Source organism: Phyllostomus hastatus, unplaced genomic scaffold (genome assembly GCF_019186645.2).
Source record: "Phyllostomus hastatus isolate PE091 unplaced genomic scaffold, TTU_PhHast_1.1 phas_scaffold_501, whole genome shotgun sequence".
Classification (NCBI taxonomy): Eukaryota; Metazoa; Chordata; class Mammalia; order Chiroptera; family Phyllostomidae; genus Phyllostomus; species Phyllostomus hastatus.
This window is the reverse complement of record NW_025334033.1, coordinates 38,610,493-38,635,188: the sequence shown is the minus strand read 5'-3', so window position 1 is coordinate 38,635,188 and position 24,696 is coordinate 38,610,493. Positions and strand designations below refer to the sequence as shown.

General features: G+C 41.5%; 1 protein-coding gene across 2 annotated transcripts in view; it reads left to right on the top strand.

Annotated features, from left to right (window-relative positions):
* ARMH4 (armadillo like helical domain containing 4) overlaps positions 1-24,696 on the top strand; it is a 105,574-nt gene that overhangs the window by 38,357 nt on the left and 42,521 nt on the right. For both annotated transcript variants that reach the window (XM_045822932.1, XM_045822933.1), the window contains exon 5: positions 5,133-5,390. In XM_045822932.1, the coding sequence (XP_045678888.1) occupies positions 5,133-5,390 (258 nt within the window). The remainder of the gene's footprint in view (positions 1-5,132; positions 5,391-24,696) is intronic.

The window sequence follows — 24,696 nt, the reverse complement described above, 5'->3', positions numbered from 1 at the left end:
AACATCCCCCAAATCAAAGTGAAGGTAAACACCCTTTTGTTAGCCTAGATTTGCTTAGGTGTGGCCCTGTCTTTGGGATGCAAAAGGATGGAGTAGAATGACTCTTGAGGTCCCTTGCATTATTTTTATTAGCTCTAAACTTTGTTTTTTCCCAGCTTTATTGAGCTATAATTGACAATTAAAATTAATTGTAAGGTATTTAAAGTGTCCTTTGTGGTAGTTTGACACATGTGTACATTGTGAAAGAATTTCCGCCATCACATTAATTAACACATTCATAACCTCAGGTATTTACCTTTCATTTTGTGAGAACATTTAAGTCCCACTCTCAGCACTTTTCAAGTGTACAGTACAGTGCTATCATCCACGGTCACTATGTTTTACATTAGCTCCTCAGACCTTATTCATCTCACAGCTGAAAGTTTCTATCCTTTTACCAGCCATACCCCCCAACCCCCTGGCAATCACCTTTCTTCTTTCTGTTTCTATGAGTTAGATTTTTAAAAGAAATTCCATATATAATTGACATCATGCAGTATTTTTCTTTCTCTGACTTAGCGCAATGCCTTCCAGGTTCATCCATACTGCAAATGACAGAATTTCCTTTTTTTAAAAGACTGAGTAATATTTCACTATATACATATATACATGATATACATGTATGTGGTATATAGATATGAGCATATATATTCATCTGTTGATGAACACTGTGGTCGTGTCCAAGCCTTGGCTACTGTGAATAATGCCGCCATGAGCACAGGGGTGCAGCTCTGCCTTTGGGATAATGATTTCGTTTCCTTTGGACATATACCCAGGAGTGGGATTGACAGACCGTGTAGCTCTATACTTTAAAGAGAGGGAATTAGGCTAACGCATTGAGGACAAAGTAGAAGTTGTCCTTGGAGGGGTGACAGTGGCCAAAAGATGACAGGTCAGTTATGAGTGCTCAGAACTCAGGGCTCAGGGCTCTGGCTTGGCCTTTGTGTTCCTAGGGAATCAGTGTCACATTGTCACAATTTCCTGTCAAGTACAGCCCTCTTAGGTTTGTGGAGAGGAAAGGTAACTGAAAATGATTTTATAATGCTTTACAAGTAATTTCTTAAAGCCTATGACCAATTTTTGTCTGCAAAGGGAAGGTCAGCCAAGCCATCAAATAGTTTTGATGATAAATTTCTCCATAATCCAATGACCCCTTTACTTTTTCTCTATCAAATTTCCTACTCAACTTCTCTTTAATAAGAATCCCTGGACCGTTGGTTTTCCACTACAGCTTTATTGATATATTTACATGTAACATGTGTAATTTTATGGTGTACAATGTGATGATTTGATACATGTCGATACTGCAAAATGATTGCCACTAGGTTAGGTAACTTCCATCTCTTTACACAATTACCTTTTTTGTGCTAATGACATTTAAGATAAACTCTTAACAACTTCCAAGTATATAATACAGTATTGTTAACTGCAGTCACCGTGTTGCACATTAGATCCCCGTTCTTATTTTCTTATTGCTGAGAGTTTGTACCCGTTGCATGGTCCACCTTTATAATCACTCACTTCACGCGCAGTCATCTCCCCGACCCCTCCCCAGGTGAGCTCTTTTAGCAAAATTTGCCGCTGCTTAAAATCTCTCTGCTTACTCCACGCGTCCACCCATGCCTGCACCCAAGCCACGGAATGTGGCTGGGGAACAACGCACGAGCACCTCAACCTGCCTCGCTCTAAATTTGTGCGGGCACATCCTCAGTGGGCCCGCGGGGCTGCCTGGCAGTCCTGCCACACATTCCTGGGGAGTTCACTCAGCCGTTTCTCAAGATGACTGTTTCACGCTTTCTCCTCTTGCCTGAAATCACCAACATTTCTCTTTCCCCTTTCAGCTTTTTTTTTATTTGACTGAGCAAATAAAAGAAATATGAAGATAACTTTCCCATACTCCTATCACCGAATCCGCCTCCCCCTCCCCCCGCGCACCTGTGCCCGCTGCAGCGGAGAGCCGGTGCACTGGCTCCCGCCCCCTTGCAGTAAGAGCTAAGCAGCTAAGCAGCCAGCCTCCTAGAGCGGCCACTGCGTGCCAGGCTTAGTTCTAAATACCTTGTATATTAACTAGCGTAATCCTTACAACAGCCCTGTGAGGTAGGAATCATACCGGTTTCACAGATGAGGCGGCCGAGGCCCGCCACGTTCAGTAACCTTTCCGACCTCGGTCCCCAAGTGTGACCGCTGTGCCATATGTCCGCTCGCAGGACATTCCCCCTGCAGCTGCCGCCCCTCTCTCCCGCGTCACCAGTTTCCTCCTTGCTCCCAGGTCTTCCCCTCAGTTGACAAGCACATTCTAATACCTTCTATTTTAACAACCTACCCTTGACCTCATGTCTCCCTTCAGCTGACCCCGGCGGCCCTCCCTTTTTCAAATTTCTTGTGAGAGTTGTATGTGCTGTACCCACTAACTTTTTCTAATTTTCTTTTCAACCACTTCAGTCCTGCTTCTGTCCCTACCATTTCACGGAAACAACTTTTGTCAAGGTCACTAATGACCTCCGAAATGTCAAAGGCAGAGGTCATGTCCACGCGGCACGGACATTCTCAGTTTCTTACTCAACCCCTCAGAGCTGTTTTATTCACTTGGCTTCCTCAACACCCTCAGTGCTTTGCTTTTGCTCCCCTGCACCAGACACTTCCCTGTCTCCGCTGCTGGGTCTCCCTCTACTGGCCAACTTCTAAATGTGCGATGGCCGAGGACTTGGGCGGGGCGCTTCTCTTCATCCCAACACTCACTCTCTTGGGGATCTCAGCCCGCCTTAAGGCTTTAAATATTCCTTATAAATTGATGACTCCTAGATTGTTGTCTGTAGCTTTGACCTTCCTTCGGCTGCCAACACTTTCATTTGAATGTCATTGGCATATCCATCACACAAGTATTGTCTCAAATAAAATTCTTGGTTTTGCTTTTTATTCTTCAGTCCCATTTTTGGGAAAGTGGGATCTTCCTCCCGCACTCTCCATTGTAATCACCAACAGGGCTCTACCTGCAAATTACATCCCAGATCAGATCTCCTCTCCCCACATCCAGGATGACACCCTCTCCCTAGCACCATCCTCTGTCCCCTAGGTTTTGAAACAGCCTCGGAACGGGTCTCCCTACTTTGTCTCTTGCTGTGACGTAGCCTGTTCTCCAGTCTGCAGCCAGAATCATTTATTATAAATACATCAGCTTGGGCCCCTGCCTATCTCTTCCTCCTCATTTCCTAAGATACTGTCTGCTCACCGCCCCACACACTTTCCCGTTCTTTGACTACAACGTGGACACATCCGCCTCAAGGCTTTTGTCCTTCCTCTTGCCTCTGTTCCCCACTGCTGGGAGTGCTCTGCCTAAATTAACCCCAATTAAACAAGAGAATTCATTATTTTGGTATGATTCCTGTTCAGACCTCCCCTGACCAGAAAAGTTTGCCTTGATTTCCCCATCAGAAATAGCAGCACCTGGCATTTTCCCTCTGTTTGCTAGTTTTAATCACAGTGTGATTTGTATCATATTATTTGTCTTTTTATTTGTCGCCTCGAGTGGCCTGTCAGCTCCATGAAGGGCAGAGACACTACTGCTCTATCCCTAGTGTGTGGAACTAGGTGCTTAATAAATATTTGTTGAATTTGTGGAATAGTGGCAAGTATTAGCCCTACAAAGTTATAGGATGAGAATGAAAAAGATTAGATGTAATACCTTTTTAAAAGTAAAAAATAACTTTTAAATTATGGATGAAAAAGGGTATGTGTAGAGAAAATTGTCTCGAAGCAGCAAAGGAGAGTCTTGGAATTCCTCAGTGGCGGTAGGGGTCCATCCATGGTGAGGGCGGGGCCTCACAGTAGTCCTACACAACTAAAATTGGTGAAACGAAATGAAATTGGGGATCTCACATTCCCTAAATGTGCTCCACTTGAAGCATTGAAAGTCACAAATTGTGAATTTAACTCTTACAATGATAGTAAGGAAAATGATTTTTTCAACCCTTTAGAGTTGGACTAGGATGTTGAGGTACCTAATTGTTCCCAGTGTCTTGGGTTGCTCCCCAATCTGTAAAGAGAAGTGTCAGGAGTGGATTTATGTCCCTCTCAACTTCATGTGGTTGTGAGTTCTGCTCACTGATGCAGGAGAATGAAAAGAAAATTGTACCAACGTAAGGAATTCTCTTATTCATTGTTATAAGGTGCAAAAGGATTGGGACACTCCTTTAAATTCTGTTATCATTTTAGTGTGCTTTTCAAAGGATAAATCTTTAACGATCTCCAGAAAACAGGAAGGAGTTGTTTTCTACCCTTGTACATATAGATACAACTGAGAAAAATTCATATTACCTGAACTTTGACTTCAAATAAACATGCTACATAATAATTATCTGACATAACTGTGATTGTAAAAGTTTCAAATGTAGGTAAGTGCTGGGTACACATCAGTAGACAAGTGGAAAAAAGGCTGTGGTACATTTACACAATGAAATACTACTTAGCTGTGAAAAAGAAGGAAATCTTACCCTTTGCAAAAGCATGGATGTACCTGGAGAGTATTATGCTAAATGAAATAATTCAGTCAAAGAAAGACAAATATTATGTGGTTTCACTTACATGTAGAATCTAATGAACAAAATAAACTAACAAAATGGAAACAGACTCATAGATACAGAGAACAGACCGACAGCTGTCAGATGGGAGGGGGCTGTGGAGCTGGGTGAATAGGTGAAGGAACTGAGCAAAAACAACCCCTCATAGTGTGGTGGTTCCCAGAAGGCAAGGGGGTTAGGGGAGGTAGAAGAGAGTAAAGGGAAGGTGAGTGGTGATGGGAGAAGACTTGATTTTGGCTAGTGAGCGCACAACACGATATACAGATGATGTATAATAGAATTGTACACCTGAAACTGATATAATTTTGTTAACCAATGTCACCCTAATAAATTCAATTAAAATTTTTTTTTTAAATGATGGGCACAAGATTCCACAAAACTCACATTGCCCAACTTGGCTATAAATTTGTTTTAAAAGGCTAAGCATGATTGTTTTGTAGTGTTTGGTCCATTTTATAAGATTCCTTTGCAATCATTAGATTTCTTCATGTTTCTCATTGATTTCTTTTTGTCCAGAGGGAGAAGAAGATGAGGATGAAGAGGACGAGGAGGAGGAAGATGAAGAAGAGGAAGATGAGGAAGAAGATGAAGAAGATAAAGATGCAGACTCCCTGGATGAAAGCTTGGATGATGACACTGAGCCGCGTGGTTTTACTCTCCCTGGCGTCACATCCCAGGAACCTGGCTCAGAGCCAGAAAATGTGGACCTTCTGGAGGGAGCCACCTACCAGGTGCCAGACACCATCGAGTGGGAACAGCAGAATCAGGGCCTGGGTAAGAGTCATGAGTGCTCCCCTTTCCATCCTCCCCCCCTTCCTTTTACTTTTCTAAGGTGATGCTGATTATGGAGCAAAATGGATTTTCTGTTTATGTTTATGGATGGTTCATTTGGGAGAAAGTTATCAGTTTTTTCTTTAATATGTTTGTGCTGAATGCTCTTAAATAACCAGGCTCTAGTCTCCAGCTGCCCACGGAGAGCACGGTCACCTCATCTTTGGAAGGAATTCTGTCTTTCCTTACCGGCAGGAGGACAGCTGTGGGCTTTGGAAAGACTTCCAAATGGGGAGGAAATGTGTGTAATGAGCGCGCTTAAGAAGTGGTGTGAGTGGTCTGGAATCAGAAAACAAATGCATTTTGTCATCCTTTGTCCCTTTAGAATTTGCTCCCAAGGGGAGATTCTAGTCAGATGACTTGTCTGTTCATTCTCATGGTTGCATTCCATCGTCAAATGCAGTCCCAGTTCAATGGGCAGTGTCCAGACAACCCCATGCCTACTCTCTCTTGTGCACGGCCTGCATTTCCCGTAGAGACTCAGTGGATGCGGGCTGACCCTGACTCAGTTTCTCTTCCCTGTCAGCAGGGAAGCTCCCCCGTCTGTCTCCTCTTGGATTTTTCAGAAGAGACACTATTAAGCTCTGGTTGATTCCTTGAGGCCTCACTCTTTTGACCTGAGGTCAAGCAATACATTCTCCAAAGAAACCCTCCTCTCTGAAATTCTCTTGGTGTTTAACAGGTAGGTCCATTTATAATCTTCAGTATAGCAGAAGTTAGGTTTAAGAGTCATATTATTTGTTTTGGAGGATTTCAGTGAAAATGTGGATGTTGGTCTGGGACCTCACTCTGGAATATCATACTAGTGTGTCTTGGTGCCTGGTTGAAACTTTTAATTCACAATCCTATTACAACAGATTTCTTAAAGATCGCTCTCTTCTTCACCCATGAAAAGTCTTTTTTAGATCAGTGGTAAGAAAGTGTGAGCGCATTAGAGTGAGCATGGAATGGGAACATCACAGTGTCTGTTTATCACAGGATTGGGTAGTTTAAACCAAGCTCTTTAAGCTCAAACAGGGATTGGTAAAACCTTTAAAGGCTTGCATTCTAAGGAAGAATCCTTTTGACAGTTGGCACAACTAAAGAAACACGATTGAGAAGGCTTAAAGCCATTTTTCTCCTTTATAAAAGTCTTTGATGAACCATCTTTTAGATTTGGTTAATCAAATTTTCTAACAAACCAGTTTTGCTCCTGCCCCATTCCGGGAACTCTGCATGGCATTTGGAACACAGAAAAACAAGGCAGTGCCTTTTCTTGATTCGAGCGGAGCCCATTTCATCAAGGCCTCAGTGCAGGGAGGGTTTCTGTACTAAACATCGGCTGTAAGAGGACAGAGCGGAGATGCAGAAGAGGGTTATTATATTAGCTCGGAGTGTGCAGAGCTGGCACTTGGAGGAATTGCAGGTAGGAGATAGCTTGCAGGGAAGGAGGCCAAAGAAAGGATATGCACAAAGGCATCGGAGGGACGGCACATAGAGATGGGTTGGCAAACACATTTGCTTTATATTAGATTTGTTTTTGTTATAGTAATTTACCATTTCTCTAAATGTATCTTACCTTTTAATGTCACTTCTTTTCCTGAAAAATTTCATTTTTCCACACGACTTTAGCATTATGGGTTTCCTGGGAACCAAAACAAGGAACAAATCTTGCAAGCTGTTCTTTTTCCCATTGTGGGAAGGCTGTGGTTGAGCGGTGTTTGGGACTGAAATTTTATTAGCTCATTAACTTTTCCTTGGAGTGTCAAGAGTATCTCCTCATACATCAAAGCCAGTAACAACTTCTGGATCAATATTAATTAACGTTGTTTCCTAAATACTCTCAGATTAGATGAAATGAAGGAAAACCTCCCCTCTTTGGGATGAATTTGACGGTAGGTAGAAGAACAGCTCCCCAAAGGTGTCTATATCCTAGTCCTTGGAATCAGTTACTGTGTTCACCTTACATGGCAAAAAGGACTTTGCTGATGTGATTAAGTAAAGGACCTTGAGATGGGGACTTTACCCTGGATGATCTAGGTAGACCCAGTATAATCACAGCTGTGCTTAGAAGGGGAAGGTGGGAAGGTCAGGGTCAGAGAAGGGGATGTGACGACAGGCAGAGGTCAGAGAGGTGTGGCCATGAGCTGAGGAATGCTGGCAGCCTCCAGAAACTGGGAAAGGCAGGGGGGTGGGTTCTTTCCTTGAGCTTCTAGAAGGAATGCAACCCTGCTGATGGCTTGATTTCAGCCCCTCAAGACCTATTTCAGATTTTGACCTGCAGAACTGGAAGACAATGTATTTGTCACTGTGAGTCACTAAATTTGGGGTAATTTGTTACAGCAGAAATGAGAAACCAATACAGCTTCAATGAGTATTTCATAAGCAGCATCATTGTAGAGAGTAGAATTGCATGGCAGCTGTAGTTAGAGTGTGAACATTGTAAAATTAAGTAGTTTTTCCTTAATGAATCATTAAAGATGTAAGCATTGAGATCCTTTAAAAAGTAAACCTATTTAGTATAATAACACTTTAATTTGCTATCTTCTTTATTTCTATTTTTAAGTGGGTTATTTTTATAGATTATCACATTTTATTTTACAATATGAATAGTATTCTAAAGCAAATGCTGACATTCATATAAACTGAAGAATGAGCAGATTGAAGTGGGTAGGTGGAATTGGCTAAAAATAATGCAAACTCTTTGAATAGATTGTAGTCTCATTTCCTGTGAAGAACAGAAAACTTAAATGACTTTCTAAGACAAAGTGGTAGATTCACGGACTGAAATTCTCATTGTCACGTACACATTGCTTCTAATGCTTTGGAAAGACAGAGCTCAGCTTCTTGTCTGTGGTATGGACTGTCTTGTCAGGACGGAGAGAATCAGGAGTGGAAGTTCCATGTTATAGGTGAGGTGGATTGATTGGTGGGTAAAATGCCAATACCATACAAAAAACTCTTTATTTGCATATGCACAATCAATTTCTTTTCTGACCCAATAAGTTCATTTTCAGATTTACTGGCAAGAGCCTGTACAAAGAGCATATGCTTGACCCACACCACTTTTTATCCTGTTACTATGATAAATCATGCATTTACCGTTTTTGAAATAGAGAATCAACGTGACCAAAGCTGAGTCAACGTACCCATTTTACTGTTTAAACATTTCCAATGTAACTAATACCTGGAGATTCTTTCCTGTTTGGTATTCTATAACTATTAGGAGGCCTCGAGCTACAAGGAGCAGAAACCTTAACTGAAACTGGTTTAAAGAGTAAGGAAATGTATTTTCTCTCAATACAAGAAGTCCAGAGGTAGCGCTCCTGTGCTGTCCACTCTGGTACGCTAACTTTGCCTCCAGGCTGGCCTCTTTCTACAGGGCTGGGCAATAGTAGGTTTACGGTTGTTCGTGTGGAAAATAATACTAATTAATAAACGATAATACAAGAGTAAACTGTGTTTCATGTACTCACAAATATAAAGCTACTTTCGCCCCACCCTGTAGTAGCGATGCCATACCCAGACAAGACATTGCCCAGGGAAAGAAGACTGTCATTTTCTCTTCATCGTGTTTCTTTCTTAAGAGAGAGGAGGCTGTTCTCAGAATCCCTCAGTAGAATTCTTCTTGCTTCTAGCTGGCCAGGATTAGGTCACATAGAAATGACACTAGGTCATTGCAAAACAAACACCGGCGAAGGGAATTAGATCACATCGTTGGTGGAATGGATGGGGTGGGTTTCAGTCAGCACGCCTGTCACCCATGTGTTCTGTGCTTCTCTGTTTTCTTCCCTTGTAGATGATACTTATCCATGTCTCTTCTATCCTCGAGGGATCCTACGAGCATCTTGTGAAATGGATGTCTTTATTTTAAATGTGTTTGGAGATCATGAGTTCTGGATGAGGGTCAGAGGGTGGCATTGTTCCCTTTTCTTTCTCAGGAAGAGACCACATTTGAACATTTTACAGTTTGATGTTCTGAATGAGTAAGTTTTCCAAAAGCCATCAATTACTTAAGTGCAGAATTCTTATAGCTGTCTTTACTCTTTTTCAAAAGCCTGCATCTAACATTGGAATGAACTCTTAATTTAGAAAGGAAAATATTTTTTCTCTGAGGTCTTTGAAGAAACCTGATAAATATTCAATGGATGGCCTAAGGATATTTGTGGAAAGCAAAAGAATGAAGAGCACCCATGTATCTATTTTTTAAAATCACACATTCATTGAGTTCCACCTACACGTGTGCGCTGTGTGTTTGGAAACACTGCGAGACTGGCTCGTACAGAGGTGAATTACCACAGGGCAGAGAGTAGTCCACAAATGCTGGGGGTCGGGGCCGGCAATTCCACGGTCGGGAACTGAACCATCACTTACAACCAGGGGTTGCTTTGAGCGGGCAGCCCTCTATTAGGTGTGAATTCAGGGATGCTTTGCCCAACCCCCTAATTTTTATTACTCTTCCTGCCTTAACATGGTGTCTGCTTTTCAATATCAGAGACTTCCTTTGGATTGAGATAAGGCCTTATCCAAAGATACATCCTCGAGATGTATCTTGAGAAGGCCCTAGAAAAATACAGATCTGCTAGTAACTCATTAAGGTATCATTTACTTATTATTATTAATTTATCAGGTTCATTAGCCAGTGATTTAGCTAATGATTTTAAGACTAAAGGGAGGAACACAAGAGAAATGTGCCTTTGAATCAGTAGGAAGGTACGATGAACTGCAGGCAAATGGTGTGGTGGTTGGACCTTACAGAAACTGAGCGCTTGACTGTGAGAAAATCAGACTCTTAGCTCTAAAGTGTGTCAGCTCTTTTCTTTCCCCTCCTCCCTCTTCTTAGTCTTTTAAAACAGTCACCATGTAGCTAAGACTGAATACTTAAATACAGTGCAACACGGGCTGCGGCAGCCAAAATCCCCCCAGAAAAACAAAAGCGAAAACAAACAAACAAAAAAGATGCTCTGCAGAGAGTTAGTGGGAACTCGAACTCTCTTGAGGACTCTTCAAGGGGACTCTTCATTGCAACAAATGTCAGTGTATTTTGATGTATAACATATTAAGCTATGGATTAAAAGGTTGTTCAGGAAGCTACTGGGCTAATATAATGAAGTATACATGAATAAGTAGGAGAGGAGGGAATAAACCCTAATCCAACGTATGAACACAAAGGGAGCAGCAGACTGGCTACAGCCTCCAGACCAGTGGCTCAGTCTTGGTGGCACATCGGAATCACCTAGAGAGCCATCAAGAATATTGATGCTTGGGTTCTACCCTAGAGGACAACTGTCTTAGACTGAATCCCCTGGTTTTCCCTTGAGGTAAGGCAGCTTTTGTTTATGCAGGGGTTGGAGAAAGAGAATTTTAAGAAGTGTTTGTATCTTCTATGAGTCCCCAGTAGCAAAGATTTACATTGCTTTTCATGATCTTTGTGTATTGGGTTAATGTGTCTTGAAAATATTAGCTTTTTATAGTCACAGAGAGATCAACTTTAAAGTCAATATATACACTTTAGTTTCCCCAGAAAGTCTACATTCACTGGGTTCCTTCTGGTCCCTAGAAGGCACCCGGGTTCCTGGATTTGAGTGAGGGCAATGCCATGTACTCTTTCTTTGGAAAAAATTCAATTGCTTTTCTTAGGCAGGAGGAGCAGAAGATTTGGGTGCAGACCTCCTTTTTCATGCAGGCAGAATACCCTGGTGCTGCAGTTGAAATGAGAGACTGTGGTCCCTGCCTTTCCTTGCCTCATGACGATGAGCGCATAAGGGAAGGTAGGTCTGCCGAGGAGGATGCTTCCCAAGTCCAAGACACTATCTCTTCATCGATCTTTCCATTTCAGCCGTTGCTTGCTTGCAGGTTTGTAGTAGTTGGGAATTTCTAAGGGAGGAAAATCTGTCCATGTGCCTGTGGTGAAAGATATTGATCCTGTTATATTTTCAGTATTTTTGTCAGAAGTCTTAAATTTTTTATATCATGAAGTAGGTTATAAATAGCATAAGAACATAAAAATAAATACACTTCCTTCCTGCTGCTCACTTCCCACTGTGCTTGCAGGTGTGTCCTGAGGATCACAAATACAGAAATTTATATGAAGCAAAAGACAAAAAGAGAGCTGGCCATGCCTAAAGACAATCAGGTGCTGGCCTAAAAACACTTTATTTTTTAATTATATTTTATTGATTATGCTATTACAGTTGTCTCCATTTTCCTCCCCTTTGCCACCCTCCACCCAGCACCCCCTACTCCCTCAGGCAAATCCCCACCATTGTTCATGTCCATGGGTCATGAGTATAGTTCTTCAGCTACTCCATTTCCCACACTGTACTTTACATCCCCATGGCTGTTCTGTAATTACCTATTTGTACTTTTAAGTCTCCTCACCACTTCACCCATTTCTATACCCCCCCTTGTATCTGGCAACCATCAAAACCCTCTCTGTATTCATGATTCTGTCTCTGTTCTTGTTTGCTTAGTTTGGTTTTTAGATTTAGGTGTTGATACATGTGTACTTATTACCATTTTATTGTTCATAGTTTTGATCTTCTTTTTCTTAAATAAATCCCTTTAACATTTCATACAATAATGGTTTGGTGATGAACTCCTTTAGTTTTTTTCTTGTCAGGGAAGCTTTTTATCTGCCCTTGGATTCTAAATGATAGCTTTGCTGGGTGGAGCAATCATTCTTATGGGAACTCCCCTGTGGGTAACTAACTGCTTTTCTGTTTCTGCTTCTAAGACTTTCTCTTTATCTTTAACCTTTGGCATTTTAATCATGATATGTCTTGGAGTGGGACTCTTTGTATCCATCCTGTTTGCGACTCTCTGTGCTTCCTGGACTTGCATGTCTATTTTCTTTACCATATTAAGGGAGTTTTCCTTCATTATTTTTTCAAATAGATTCCAATTTCTTGCTCTTTCTCTTCTTCTTCTGATTCCCCTATGCTGCAAATATTGATATGTTTGAAGTTGTTCCAGAGGCTCCTTACACTCTCCTCGATTTTTGGATTCTTTTTTCTTCTTGTTCTGATTGATGTTTTTGCTTCCTTATGTTTCAAATCATTGATTTGATTCTCACTTCATCCACTCTACTATTGTTTTTCTATAAATTGTTCTTTATTTCACTTAGTGTATCCTTTGTTATGACTGGATCTTTTCTACGCTGTTAAGGTCTACACCAAGTTCCTTGAGCACCCTTATAACCATTGTTCTGAACTATGCATCTGATAGATTGCTAACCTCTACTTTGTTTAGTTCTTTTTCTGGAGTTTTGATCTATTCTTTCATTTGGGCCATGTTTCCTTGTCTCCTCATTTTGGCAGCCTCCCTGTGTTTGTTTCTATGTATTAGGTAGAGGTGCTGTGACTCCCTGTCTTGGTAGTGTGGCCTAATGTAGTTGGTGTCTTGTAGGGTCCAGTGGCATAGCCTCTACTATCACCCAAGCTGGGTACTCAATGTGCACCCTTTGTATGAGCTGAGCACATCCTTCTCTTGTAGCTGAGCCTTGATTTCTGTTGGCAGGTCAATGGGAAGGATTTACCCAAGCCAGTTAGCTGCAAGGACTGGATATGACCACTGACCACCAACCTCCACCCTCCATGGAGAATCAGTGGTGCAGCGGCAGGGTGATGGTGCTCCAATATGGTCTGTAGCTGTCCACTGGTTGCTCAGGCCCTGGGGGTTCCTGTGTGGTGCAAACCAAGGTTGGCCCCCACCTGTGTTTTACTCTGGGCCATCCTGTCTGAGCTATACAACAATTTCTGAGATGGCTGCTACTTGTGTTGGGCTTAGAGATTCCCAGGTAAAGTCAAGCTGTGAATCTAGGCTGTTTGGTACTAGTGCTGGGCCTTGGGTTCCTTAGCAAGAGGAATTGGGGCTGAGGACTCACAGAGGCGGCTGTTGCTCGTTGGAGAGGATTTAGAAATGTGTAAAGCTAAGGCCTGCCATTCATGTGGAAAAGCAGCTTGGTTTGGCTTATAAATTGGGGGGAACTGAAGTCTCTGGGGATCTCTAGGGTGGGGCAAACAGTGTTAGCCATGTTTATGGAGTCTTAGAAATGGCACCTGCCTGCCAGCTTTGTGGATCTGTGTGGGTAGGGTTGTGAAAAGGGCCAGGCACCTCTGTCCACCTTTCTGTCTGGGAAAAGGTTGTCCCCCAGCTATCACCTTGATGCCAGATACTTTAGTTTCTCCCTGTATGCCACTGGTGCCTTTTAAGCTGCTATCCTGGGGCTGGAGCTCAGAGAGAATGAATCTGATTAAGTCCACATTTGGGCTCTTTAAAGGGAACTGCCTGGGGCTCCAGAAGTTTCTTCCACCAACTCAATCCCACTGGTTTTTGCAGCCAGAAGTTATGGGGGCTTATCTTCCTGCCATTGAAATTCTGGGCTGGGGGGCCTCGTATGGGGCTGGGACTCCTCAGTCTTGAGATATTTTTCCCAAATTTTTATCTACCACATGTGGATGTGGGACCAGCCTATTCCACATCTCTGCCTCTCCTACTAGTCTGGATGGATGTGGTTTCTTTAATTCCATGTTATTAGACCTCCATTCAACTTGATTTCTGACAGTTCTGAATGGTGGTTGTTCTATATTTTAGTTGTAATTTTGATGTAGTCGTATGAGGGAGCATGCCAGGTTTATCTGTGCCACCATCTTGACTGGAAGTCTTTAAAAACACTTTAATGTACTCTATTTCTTCTTTCCTTTCCTTTCCTTTCCTTTCCTTTCCTTTCCTTTCCTTTCCTTTCCTTTCCTTTCTTTTCCTTTCCTTTCCTTTCCTTTCCTTTCCTTTCCTTTCCTTTCCTTTTCTTTCCTTTTCTCTTTTCTTTTCTCTTTTCTCTTTTCTTTTCTCTTTTCTTTTCTTTTCTTTTCTTTTCTTTTCTTTTCTTTTCTTTTCTTTTCTTTTCTTCCTTTTCCCTTTCCTTTCCTTTCCTTTCCTTTCCTTTCCTTTCCTTTCCTTTCCTTTCCTTTCCTTTCCTTTCCTTTCCTTTCCTTTCCTTTCCTTTCCTTTCCTTTCCTTTCCTTTCCTTTCCTTTCCTTCTCGCTTAATCCCTTCACCTTTTTCACCTAGCCCCCCAACTCCCTCCTATCTGACATTTGTCAGTCTGTTCTCTGTATCTATGAGTCTGTTTCTACTTCGTTTATTAGATTCCACATATAAGTGAAATCATACTGTATTTGTCTCTCTCTGACTGGGCTATTTCACTTAGCATAATGTCCTCCAGGTCCATTCATGCTGTTGCAAAAGGTAAGATTTCTTTCTTGTACAGGGCTGAGTAGTATTCCATCATGTAACTGTATCACAGCCTTTTCATCCACTCATCTACTGATGGGCACTTGCTTCCGGATCTTAGCTCTTTGTAAATAACACTGCAATGATCTGGACATAGGGTGCATATACCCTTTTGAATTCATGTTTTGTGTTTCTTCTGTGTTTTTTTTCATTTTGATGTTTATGACACTTCTGATGAACAGTTCTGTATATCAGCTGCAATAAAATTTTGTGTTCCTTCAACATAGGAAATGTTAACTTTGGAAAAGGGGAGGCTTGATGGCATGGATGATTTTTTGTGTTTTAAAGAATGACACGTACTGATTTTCTACAGCTGTTTGTTGGACTTTTGTATCAGGAACCTCAGTTCTACAGACAGAACTGAAGCTTCGGAAATTCATTAATTTCAAGAACATAAGCATAACTCAGGTCGAATTCTCTGTCTCCCTCCTCCACCTGCATACACACACCACTTACTTTTTCCCAAGTCAGTTATGGAACACCGTAAATTCCTTTTTCTTCCTTGTAATTTTTCTTTTGAGAAAATGAGTGAGAAGTCAAGTTTAAGTTCAACCACTAATGAGGGAAATCCATAAAATAGTAGAGAGTGTATATGCAGCATGGTGGCAGCTACGATTTTGTATGGTTTTGTATGTGCAGAGCATGCAGCCAGCTCCCTCAGGCACACAGCCTCCTTGGGATGTTCCTGTGAGAGGGAGGGAAATCGGTCTTGGGTGTTAAAAAACCTCTATGCAGCATCTGGGTGTCCCCAGTACTGCACTAGTCAGTTCTACGTGATTGACAAGCATGGCCAACCTCTCAAGCTGGCCTCAGGAAGCCAAAGATTTTGAAATTCCAAGGATTGGTGATGAAAAGTAAAAAATACAATGCAGCAGAAGTGAAGGAGGGATTAAATATTAAAAGGAGGCATCAGAAATTTAGGTCAGGTAACTTGAGGATTCAACAGTTCATGGATACGAATCTCTTCTTAAAATGTTTATTTGTCTCTTTTATACACATACTGCTGATATATTCCAGGATCTCTATGATCTGTCTGGGGTCTGCATTTCCATTCGTTTTTCCCAGGTGCTCTGTCCAAGGCCTGTGCCTTCTTCACTGAGCCATAGTCACTGTCACCAGAATGTGCATTTCTGCAGAAATGTGTCTGTCACACCCAGCTCTTGCTGAAGCCTTTCCTGGCAACCCTAACTCGTACTGACTCCTTCCTGGGGAAAGTGCTCCAGCAGTTATTGTCAGTATTGCTCAATTGCTGCTCACTGCGCTATCTCACTTTGCTTATTACTTTCGCGGACCCTCACAGCCTCTAGCACACAGCACTGAGTACTGCTGGTTGCTTCAAAAGGGCTCTCTTCTAGCTGGTAGCCGTTCTGGGCCTGAAACTGTCAAGGCCAGTTGAGAGGAAGGATGGGGAGGCTTTATTGCACTCTGCCGGTTAAACAGTAGTCCCTTATCTAACTATCCTGCGTAGTAACGTGTGATGGAGTCAGGTTTTTAAATGGAGTCAATGTGATTGATGGGAAAAATGGTAAATAATCAGGTACCTAGGGCTCTCCATGATGCTTGTAACTGACATTAAGCTTATTTATTTATCCCAGGGTGGGTAGCACTTCATCTGATCTTAACTTTCTCTGATTCTCTCTACATAAGCCAGATTTATATCTACAAATTCTTTAGTAGTGAACAAATTATAGCATGCCTTCAGTCATAAGTCATAGATAGTATTTTGAGACTAGGTTTTCTGGAACATAATCTAACATTTTATTTTATTTTATTTTATTTTATTTTATTTTATTTTATTTTATTTTATTTTTCAGCTTTATTGAGATATATAACATTGTGTAAGTTGAAAGTATACAATGTGTTGATTTGATACACTTACATTGCAAAATGATTATCCCTATAGCATTAGCTAACACCTGCATCATGTCAGATAATTGCCATTTCTTTTTTGTGGTAAGTAATCTAACATCTCAGAATGACCCCTGAATGATCTACACTGTAGAACTCATTAGGCCAACTACCCTTTGTAATGTTGGGCCAACTATCTTTGTAATCTTTAGCATCTAGATCAGGTGGGAGTCAGATAATCGTATTCTTACAGTGATCAGTCATTTAAAAATTTTCCAAGTAGTTAACTAGGTGACTTAATAGAGATTAGGCCTTTGATAGCTTCTATTAAAGAGTGAAAACTGCCATAGCATCACCTAGATGCAAGAGAGAAGTTTATTAATCCTGATTCTCTCTGCCACAGGTTTTTGCTCCCCTAAATCAGAGAATTGTATCTCACTGTTGTATCTCACATTTGGCTGCAGCAAAATTCAAACTATAATAGATGGGAGGGAGTGGAGGAGAATGGGTGAAGAGGTGCGAGGATTAAGAAGTACAGATAGGTAGTTACAGAATAGCCATGGGGAAGTACAGTACAGTATAGGAAATGGAGTAGTCAAAGAAGTTATACGCATGACCCATGGACATGAACAATGGTGGGGGTTTGCCTGAAGGAGTGGGGGTGCTGGATGGAGGGGGGCAGAGGGGGAAAAATCAGGACAACTGTAATAGCATAATCAAGAAAATATAATTAAAAATATAATATAGTATTTTAAATCTTTTAGATTCCTGGTTTAAAAAAAAGTTCTTTTTTCTTGTCTTTAATGCTATGTAGGAGATACTAGATATTGGGTTCTTGTTTCAAAGGTTCACTAAAAATAATTTGAATTTGTTGATTAGAGAATATTCTTCTGGAAACCTAAACTCAAATATTCATCTTTAAAGGATTCATCTTTATTTCTTTTAATGCTTTGTTTGAGATAATAGACTTAAAGCTTTCCAGAACTTAAAACGCTTATATGTATTTTCATAATTAAATTATGTTGACTTAGAGAATTGAAAATAAAATCCTGTTTCTTTCGCTAGGAATGAATTTCATATGTGAAAATTCAGCAGTCAGTTTTCCTTTGGAGAGCTAGAAAAGGAGTCTTGGAACTAAGCCAGAAATAATCTCTTCATCAGCTACAGTTAATAAAAACATTAATAAGGCACATTACATCTGAGGAGAATGTTATGAACTAATTTCTTTGCAATCAAAATGCACTTGTAGGCTCAGTTGGGGAATTATTAACATGTGAAATCATCTAGCAGGTTCTCTGAGAATTAAACCAGCAGAAATACTGAGAGAGCTGGGAACATTTTCAGATGGGAAGAAACTAAGTATAAGTTGTCCTCTTTGAAGAACACAGAGGAAAGTAAACAAAGATGATGTTAAAAAGCTTCCAATTATTTTCAAACAAAATTGAGAAATTAGTGAAAACTGTTCTTACCTCTTGATTTGAAGTTAGATGATGCTAAATTAGGTTACTTAATTCAGTTACTTAGTAGAATGTTATTGGTGCACTGTATGAAGAATCTGGAACATTTGAAGTCTACCAAAGTTTATTTGTCTTACTTAATCTGGACCAAAGAAAGAATGACAACTTTTGCATTTCAGAAACTAGAGCAGTTCAGTGATTCCCCGCCCCCACATCTGCAATTGAGATCGTAGAAGGGTGCTACAGCCTCAGAGCCAAGCTCAGTGACCAGGTGAGGCGGAAGGCAGCCGGTGAACTTGTTCATTCATTTCAGCATTGGAGAATGAGTCACCACAGGATGCTGCTCTCCTCACTCAGGACTTTCTGCTTTTCTGTTGCACGGAAAGATTCTTTCACAGAACCTGGTACAAAATAGAGATATATGTTCAACAGGGGTCCCAGTTTCAATTCATGTGAAGAATCTTCAAAATAAACTTTGTAAGCATGCACACCGTCAAGACCCAGGGAAGGAATCTAAAACGGAGGAGTGCTCACAGCTAAGGGAATTTTGATTTACATCTTCCATCTCTAAGTTTTCCTGCAGGGCTGAAATCTTCCTGACATAATGGGGTTTGAATCTCAAGCTGCTCCTCTTGAAAGAGAACAGCAACTGTTTGGAACAGGATGGATTTGATGACTCCTTGGGGATAAATACCCGAAGTAATGTTGGAGATTTCCAGCTGCCTCAAGTGTGATGTGGAATCAGCCTCAGGCATTGGGGGAGCTCGTGTGTGGGCTTGTTTACCACAAGCCTGATAAACTATCACATGCCCTGCGGGACCAAGGCCTAGGGCTTCCATGCCCTGCTGTGTGGGAAGCTGATGGGTAATGGAGGCTGTGCACACAGAGATAAGGTGAGAAGCTGTTGCTGGGGAGGCCTTGCTATTCAGGGCTGAGCCACAGAAACCACAGAGAGATATAAAGGCAACTGAGGTACTTAATCCACTGATCAACAGGAGGTGGGGGCAAACCGTGGGGAAATCGTGATGCAGGGAAGTTTGTTTTCAGTGGAATCTTTTTTTCCTTCTCTTGGTCCTCATCCTCATCATCCTCACGTTGCATTCTTCTTTTGAGCACTGGAGGCCTCACTCAGGGCAGCCCTGGCATCTGAAGAGGCTTCGGTCTTCTCTTAACCCCTCTCAGCATATCAGCACACTCTTTCTTTAAGATCTTGTTTTAAAGACTTTTTGAGGGACCACAAATAATTCATAGTTGTTAAAAGATACATTTTTAAAGAAAATATCATCTTGATTTTCATTCAGACACAAAATGAATGTGTGTCAAAGATTTTTAAGAACTCACTAATTAGTAAAAGACCCAGGCAGATGTCACAACTGGTTCAAAGGAGGGATCAAAGGATTGCAAATTTAGCCTGTTCAAGTGAATTGACAAATGGATGCAGGACTGACTTTTGCCAAGGAGAGAGGGTTGTCTCTCCACTGGACAGTCAGTCTGTCTAGAGAAGAATCAGTTACCTACAATTTAAAAAGCTATAATAGAATCAGGTAATTCTAAGAGGCTCCAGCACTCCATTAAAAGGATAACTGATAATCTCTTCCTCATTTCAGAGTGAAAATTTTTTCTTACATAACCATGTAAGAATACTTTGTAACCCTAATTTGTTTGCAAGCATTTATATAGGGAAAGAATTCTTTTTTTTTAACTTTTTAAAAAGATTTTATTTATTTATTTTTTAGAGAGGGAAAGGAAGGAGAAAGAGAGAGAGAGAGAGAGAGAGAGAGAGAGAGAGAGAGAAACATCAATGTGTGGTTGCTGGGGGTCATGGCCTGCAACCCAGGCATGTTCCCTGACTGGGAATCAAACCTGCAACACTTTGGTTTGCAGCCCGTGCTCAATCCACTGAGCTACGCCAGCCAGGGCTTGGGAAAGAATTCTTGTTTTCTAAAAGAACTGAGTGGTGGACTTTGGATAAGTGGGACTGTATCTGTCAGGGAAAGGCAGTTGCTGTAACAAACAACCTCAGTGTCAGTGGCTTAACACAGTCAATTTGTACTTGTCCTCTTCATAGTTTCCACTGCCACTCAGTTACCCTTCCCCCAGTACCTCCACCATCTTCATGGGCATAAGCAACCTTAGTGGATCCTCTGCATCCAGCCAGCGGCAGGAAAAAGGGAACTTAAGGAAGGCTGCTCAGAACTCCTCAGGCTGGAATGGATTCATTTTCCTTGCACTCAGATTCTGTTGGTGAGAACCAGTTACCTGACCCCCACCTGGCTGGAAGGTGGAGCAGGTGGTCGTAAATTCAGCTAAACTGAAGCAAAACCAGCTTGGTGAGCACTTTGCATTTTCAGAAGTCTGCTTCCAGCTGCACTCATCTTAAGAAGACAAACCTCAGAGAGCTGTTTGCTATTTATAAATTATTGCTAGATCATTAGTGATGAGCAGAACACACTGTCTGCTCTCCAGGAGCATATGAGTCATGAAAAGAAAACTCTATAATGTGAGGCAGGATGTGTCATATGCTGTGGGGGAAAAGCCAAAACAAACAAGAACTCTGAAAGTACCAAAGGGCGAAACAGTAATTTCAACCAAGGGTAACCATGGAAAGCATTCGAGACAACATGCAGGGTGGCCGTTGAGCAGCCTAGAATCTGGAGTCAGGAAATCCTGAATTCAAACCTTTGTTTTACCACCATGGACTTGACCCTGGATGAGTTTTTAACTTCTCCTGAGTTTCAGTTTTCCTAACTCTAAAAAGGGCATAATAACTCTTAGCTCATAGGATTGTTGTAGCAGTACACGAGCAGGTGTTGATATATATGTACAAAGTGAAGTAGAAGCTCACTTAGATGAGACTTCAAAGGCTGAGTTGATTTCACTAGGCTCAGAAGGGCGGGGGGCCTGGTAAGTAAGGTTTCTGGGTTCTATTCCATTTCTTACTAGTTCCTCCAGGAGTTTTTGTGTTTGTTTGTTTGTTTGTTTGTTTGTTTTTACACATAGGAAATTCCCAGTATTTGAGAAAAGGGGATCCACCACCAAAAACAAATTTGAAAATCTAGACGTTCTTGAGGGTATAATAGCTGAACTATTTAAAAATCTGAGAAGGATTTATACTGGCTTTTGCTGACTCATTCTTTCCAACATGGCCCAGTGGTTGCCCACCCAACATACAACTAGCTGTTAGGTTTGACCAGTGTGGAGTGAGGATATTTAAAATGATCACCTTAGAGATAACATAAAGAATTGGTTAGAGTTTTTTACTTTTAAGATATTACTTCTTCAAGCTATAGATGAAATTTCTGTGTCTTTTCTACATTTTTCCCTTAAGGTTTTTTCCAGATTAATCATTTATTTTAATTTTCAGAACATGTAGGATGATTATAGAATTCTGGTAAGAAAAAAAGAATCCTAACATGGCTACCTGGATATTTAGCATAAAGGCAGTAGTAAGTAGCCTTAAGATGAGAACTTGAAAATTGAGCATTTCGTCCTACTTGGTAGCCTTGTGCAAGTTTATTTTCAACTTCTCTGTACCATGAAAGTCTTAATAATTTTACACAGATGAGCAGAATCCATAGGAAAAAGCAAGTGCAGTGCTTCTTGAACATTAACGTGCATATGAATCACCTGGAAATTCTGATAAAATGTGGGTTCCGACTCAGCAGGTCTGGCGTGGGGCTCTAGACGCAGCCATTGTACAAAGTGCCCAGGAGATGCTGATGCTGCTGGGCTGTGGGCCACACTGTGGGGGCCGGGGCCAGCGGTGAACTTTTTATCTGGGAAATTGAGGAGGCCTCGCTGGGGAGATTAAGGGACCCAGAAGGTGGTTTTTAAAAAGGAGTTAGAATCTTATGGTGTCTGCCTTTATTAAAGCTGCAGTTGGGTGGTCCTCCCTAACTTCCCCTTAAAGATAGAATTCCTTAGACCCTTAGACTAGCTGGTTTTGGCCCTGTTAAAAGTTTTCATTTATGTTATGTTATATTTTTTTACTCTTAGTGATAGCGACAAGGGCATTTCATCTCTCTCTGCCTTCGTGTCTTCAGAAGCCAAACCACCTGGCTGTTAACTACTACAGAGGAGCGGTGAGGATGCACCAGGCCACTCGTGACTAGTACGTCTGGGCTCACTGCTAAATCTTCTTACCATGAACCCAGCTACGCAGACAGATCATGTCCATGATTATTATCTTTGCTCACAAGAATAAACTGAAGGTCAAGTTCCTACATCCAGTAAGTGACAGAGCCAAGCATTAAATCCACATCTGTTTGGTTGTAAAGATGCTGCTCTTAATATGCATATGAACCTACATTTCTCTCACAGTTGTCTGAGCCTTTTCAATGTCATACTGGAGCCAGCTTGTACTGAATTGCAAGCACTGATTGTTAAAGTTTCAGGAATTTTGTAAGCCATTAAAGAGATCAAATGATATAAACTTAAAATTAAATGAATCACTTAAAAAATACAGGTAAACATCCTGAAAACTTTTCACTTCCTAATTATTTTACTTCCATCTGTGCTCAGGCTGTTTACGCTGACCGTGTCTGGGCGGAGGGGACTGTGTGGAGGGGACTGTGCCATGCGGTGGTGTCCCCAAGGGCGCCTTTCCCACCCCTGTGTTTGGCGTTGTCCTGTGCGCGGTGCCAGCTTGGCTCTGGTGGGACTGTTGACACCACAGAAATGGACAAACTCCGCAAATCGGGGCTTGATGTATTGTGTTGTTGATTGTCCAGACTTCCAGTGATGGAGAAAATGTTAATAGTGCAGATTAAACTTTTAAAAAGTATGCTGTGCTTAGTGCCAAAGTTGAGAGCAGCTTCAGTTTTGTAAACGTAATTCATATTGAAGGGAGGAACAGTTGGCCAGTAGATGACACACATCAGGTTTAATGGCAGTAAATTTGTTGGGAGAAGAGTGACTGGAATGGGATGCAACTCCACCTGACAAATCATAGAGGAACTGCACCCATAGGTTAGTTACAGATAGAAAAGTTGACAAAAACCAATGAAAGCATTCCATGAGATCCAATTGCTGTATGGGATCTACAGTAAAAAGTATTATGTCTGTAACTGTCTTTCATATATTGTGTGCTACATATCCTTTATATCAGTAAAGTTTATAATAAATACACACACACACACACACACACACACACACACACACACCTTTCTTTTCTCAGCAGAGCTGGTCATTAAACACTTACACCACCATCTGTGCTTGTCGGGTCCTCTGTAGAGCTGGAGAACATTTGCAAACATGCTACTGTGGCATTCTTTCATAGCCTTCCCTTCTCTAGGAGGAAAATCTGTAATTCATTTATCTTTCTCTGTAGGTTTATTTTCCAGATTTCCTCTGAGCAGTCTGGAATTGGGCAGGCACCTTTCTTTACCTGAGGTGTGAGGAACGGGGCACGTGGCAGTATTCCAGAAAGGAGAGGATCCCTGCTGGGTAGGGTGGGAGACGGGCCTCCCAGAGGACCTGGAGGTGCCTGGAGTGAATGCTGACCTAGCAGTTAGGTGACCTCCTGAGTCATCCCCTCCGTCACCTCATCTTAAGCAAAAGTTTGAATTAAGGTGAATTTGAGAGTTCTCTGTAATCTTAAATCCTGCATTTCTGTAGCTGCTTCTTGAGCTTATGTTAAGCATTGTGCTTCTTGGTTTATCAAGGTAAATGAAAGTATAATAGAACCTCCTCAATGATTCAATTAAGAGATTTAAGAAATAATACTTCCTTAAATTTGGATGGCTGTCTTATAGTCTACTAAACATTTTAACATATATTACCTTGTTTGTCCTAACAATGAGATAAACAGGGAGTTGTTAATATCCCCATTATATTGCTGAGAAAACGGAGGCATGGGGTAGTTCATAACTTATTCCAAGTGCATAGCCAGTTGGCAGATAAGGTAGGTCCAGGATTTCCAGGTCGTTTTCCCCATTTCCAGTGGCCTTTCGCTCCGATCACTTATGGAAAATCTCACTGAGCTGGTGGTATTTGTCACACCATCATGTGTCTTCTCAGCCCAAGTTGAACATAAGTCTGTCTAAAGGTAGATTGAAGCTTTAGAAAGTCTCTTTAAAAAATTCTGATGCAATCAGTACATCCATCTTTCCTGAAATCACTCAAGGAGGTGAAGGGAAGTGAGGGCGTGTTGCTTGCTGGGATACTCCTTGCTTCGAAACTCCAAGACTGAGTATGCATGCACTAGCGTGGGCATCAGTCACGAAACGACCGGCTGAGGGGGCAGCAGCTGGGGGCTGGTGGCGTTCGACTTTTTACTTTATTTTGGGAAGTAAACATAGCCCTGTGTAAAATTCGGAATTTTGTGAGCACTTGAGTGTACAGCTTGAAATGTGTTCATCTGTAGTCACAAGCTATACTGCCTCTAGTATTTTTTATGCTTCGTACAGCCTCACCAGCAGGTTGGTGTCAGTGATGAGCTGACACAGAGTGACTTTTTACGTGAACAAAGGGCACTAGAAAAAATAGGACTATATTGTTTTTGCAAAATGGCATAAGCATGCTTCCCTTTACTCTTCTGAGTTTCCTGATGTTTTCCCCCCCTCACCATTTGTTTAGTTTGGAGCTGCCACATTTCTTTGGGGAAAATTCCTAAAGAGGTGAGAATTCCTCAAAGCGAAATATAAACATAGGCATGGTATCCAGATAAAGGGGAG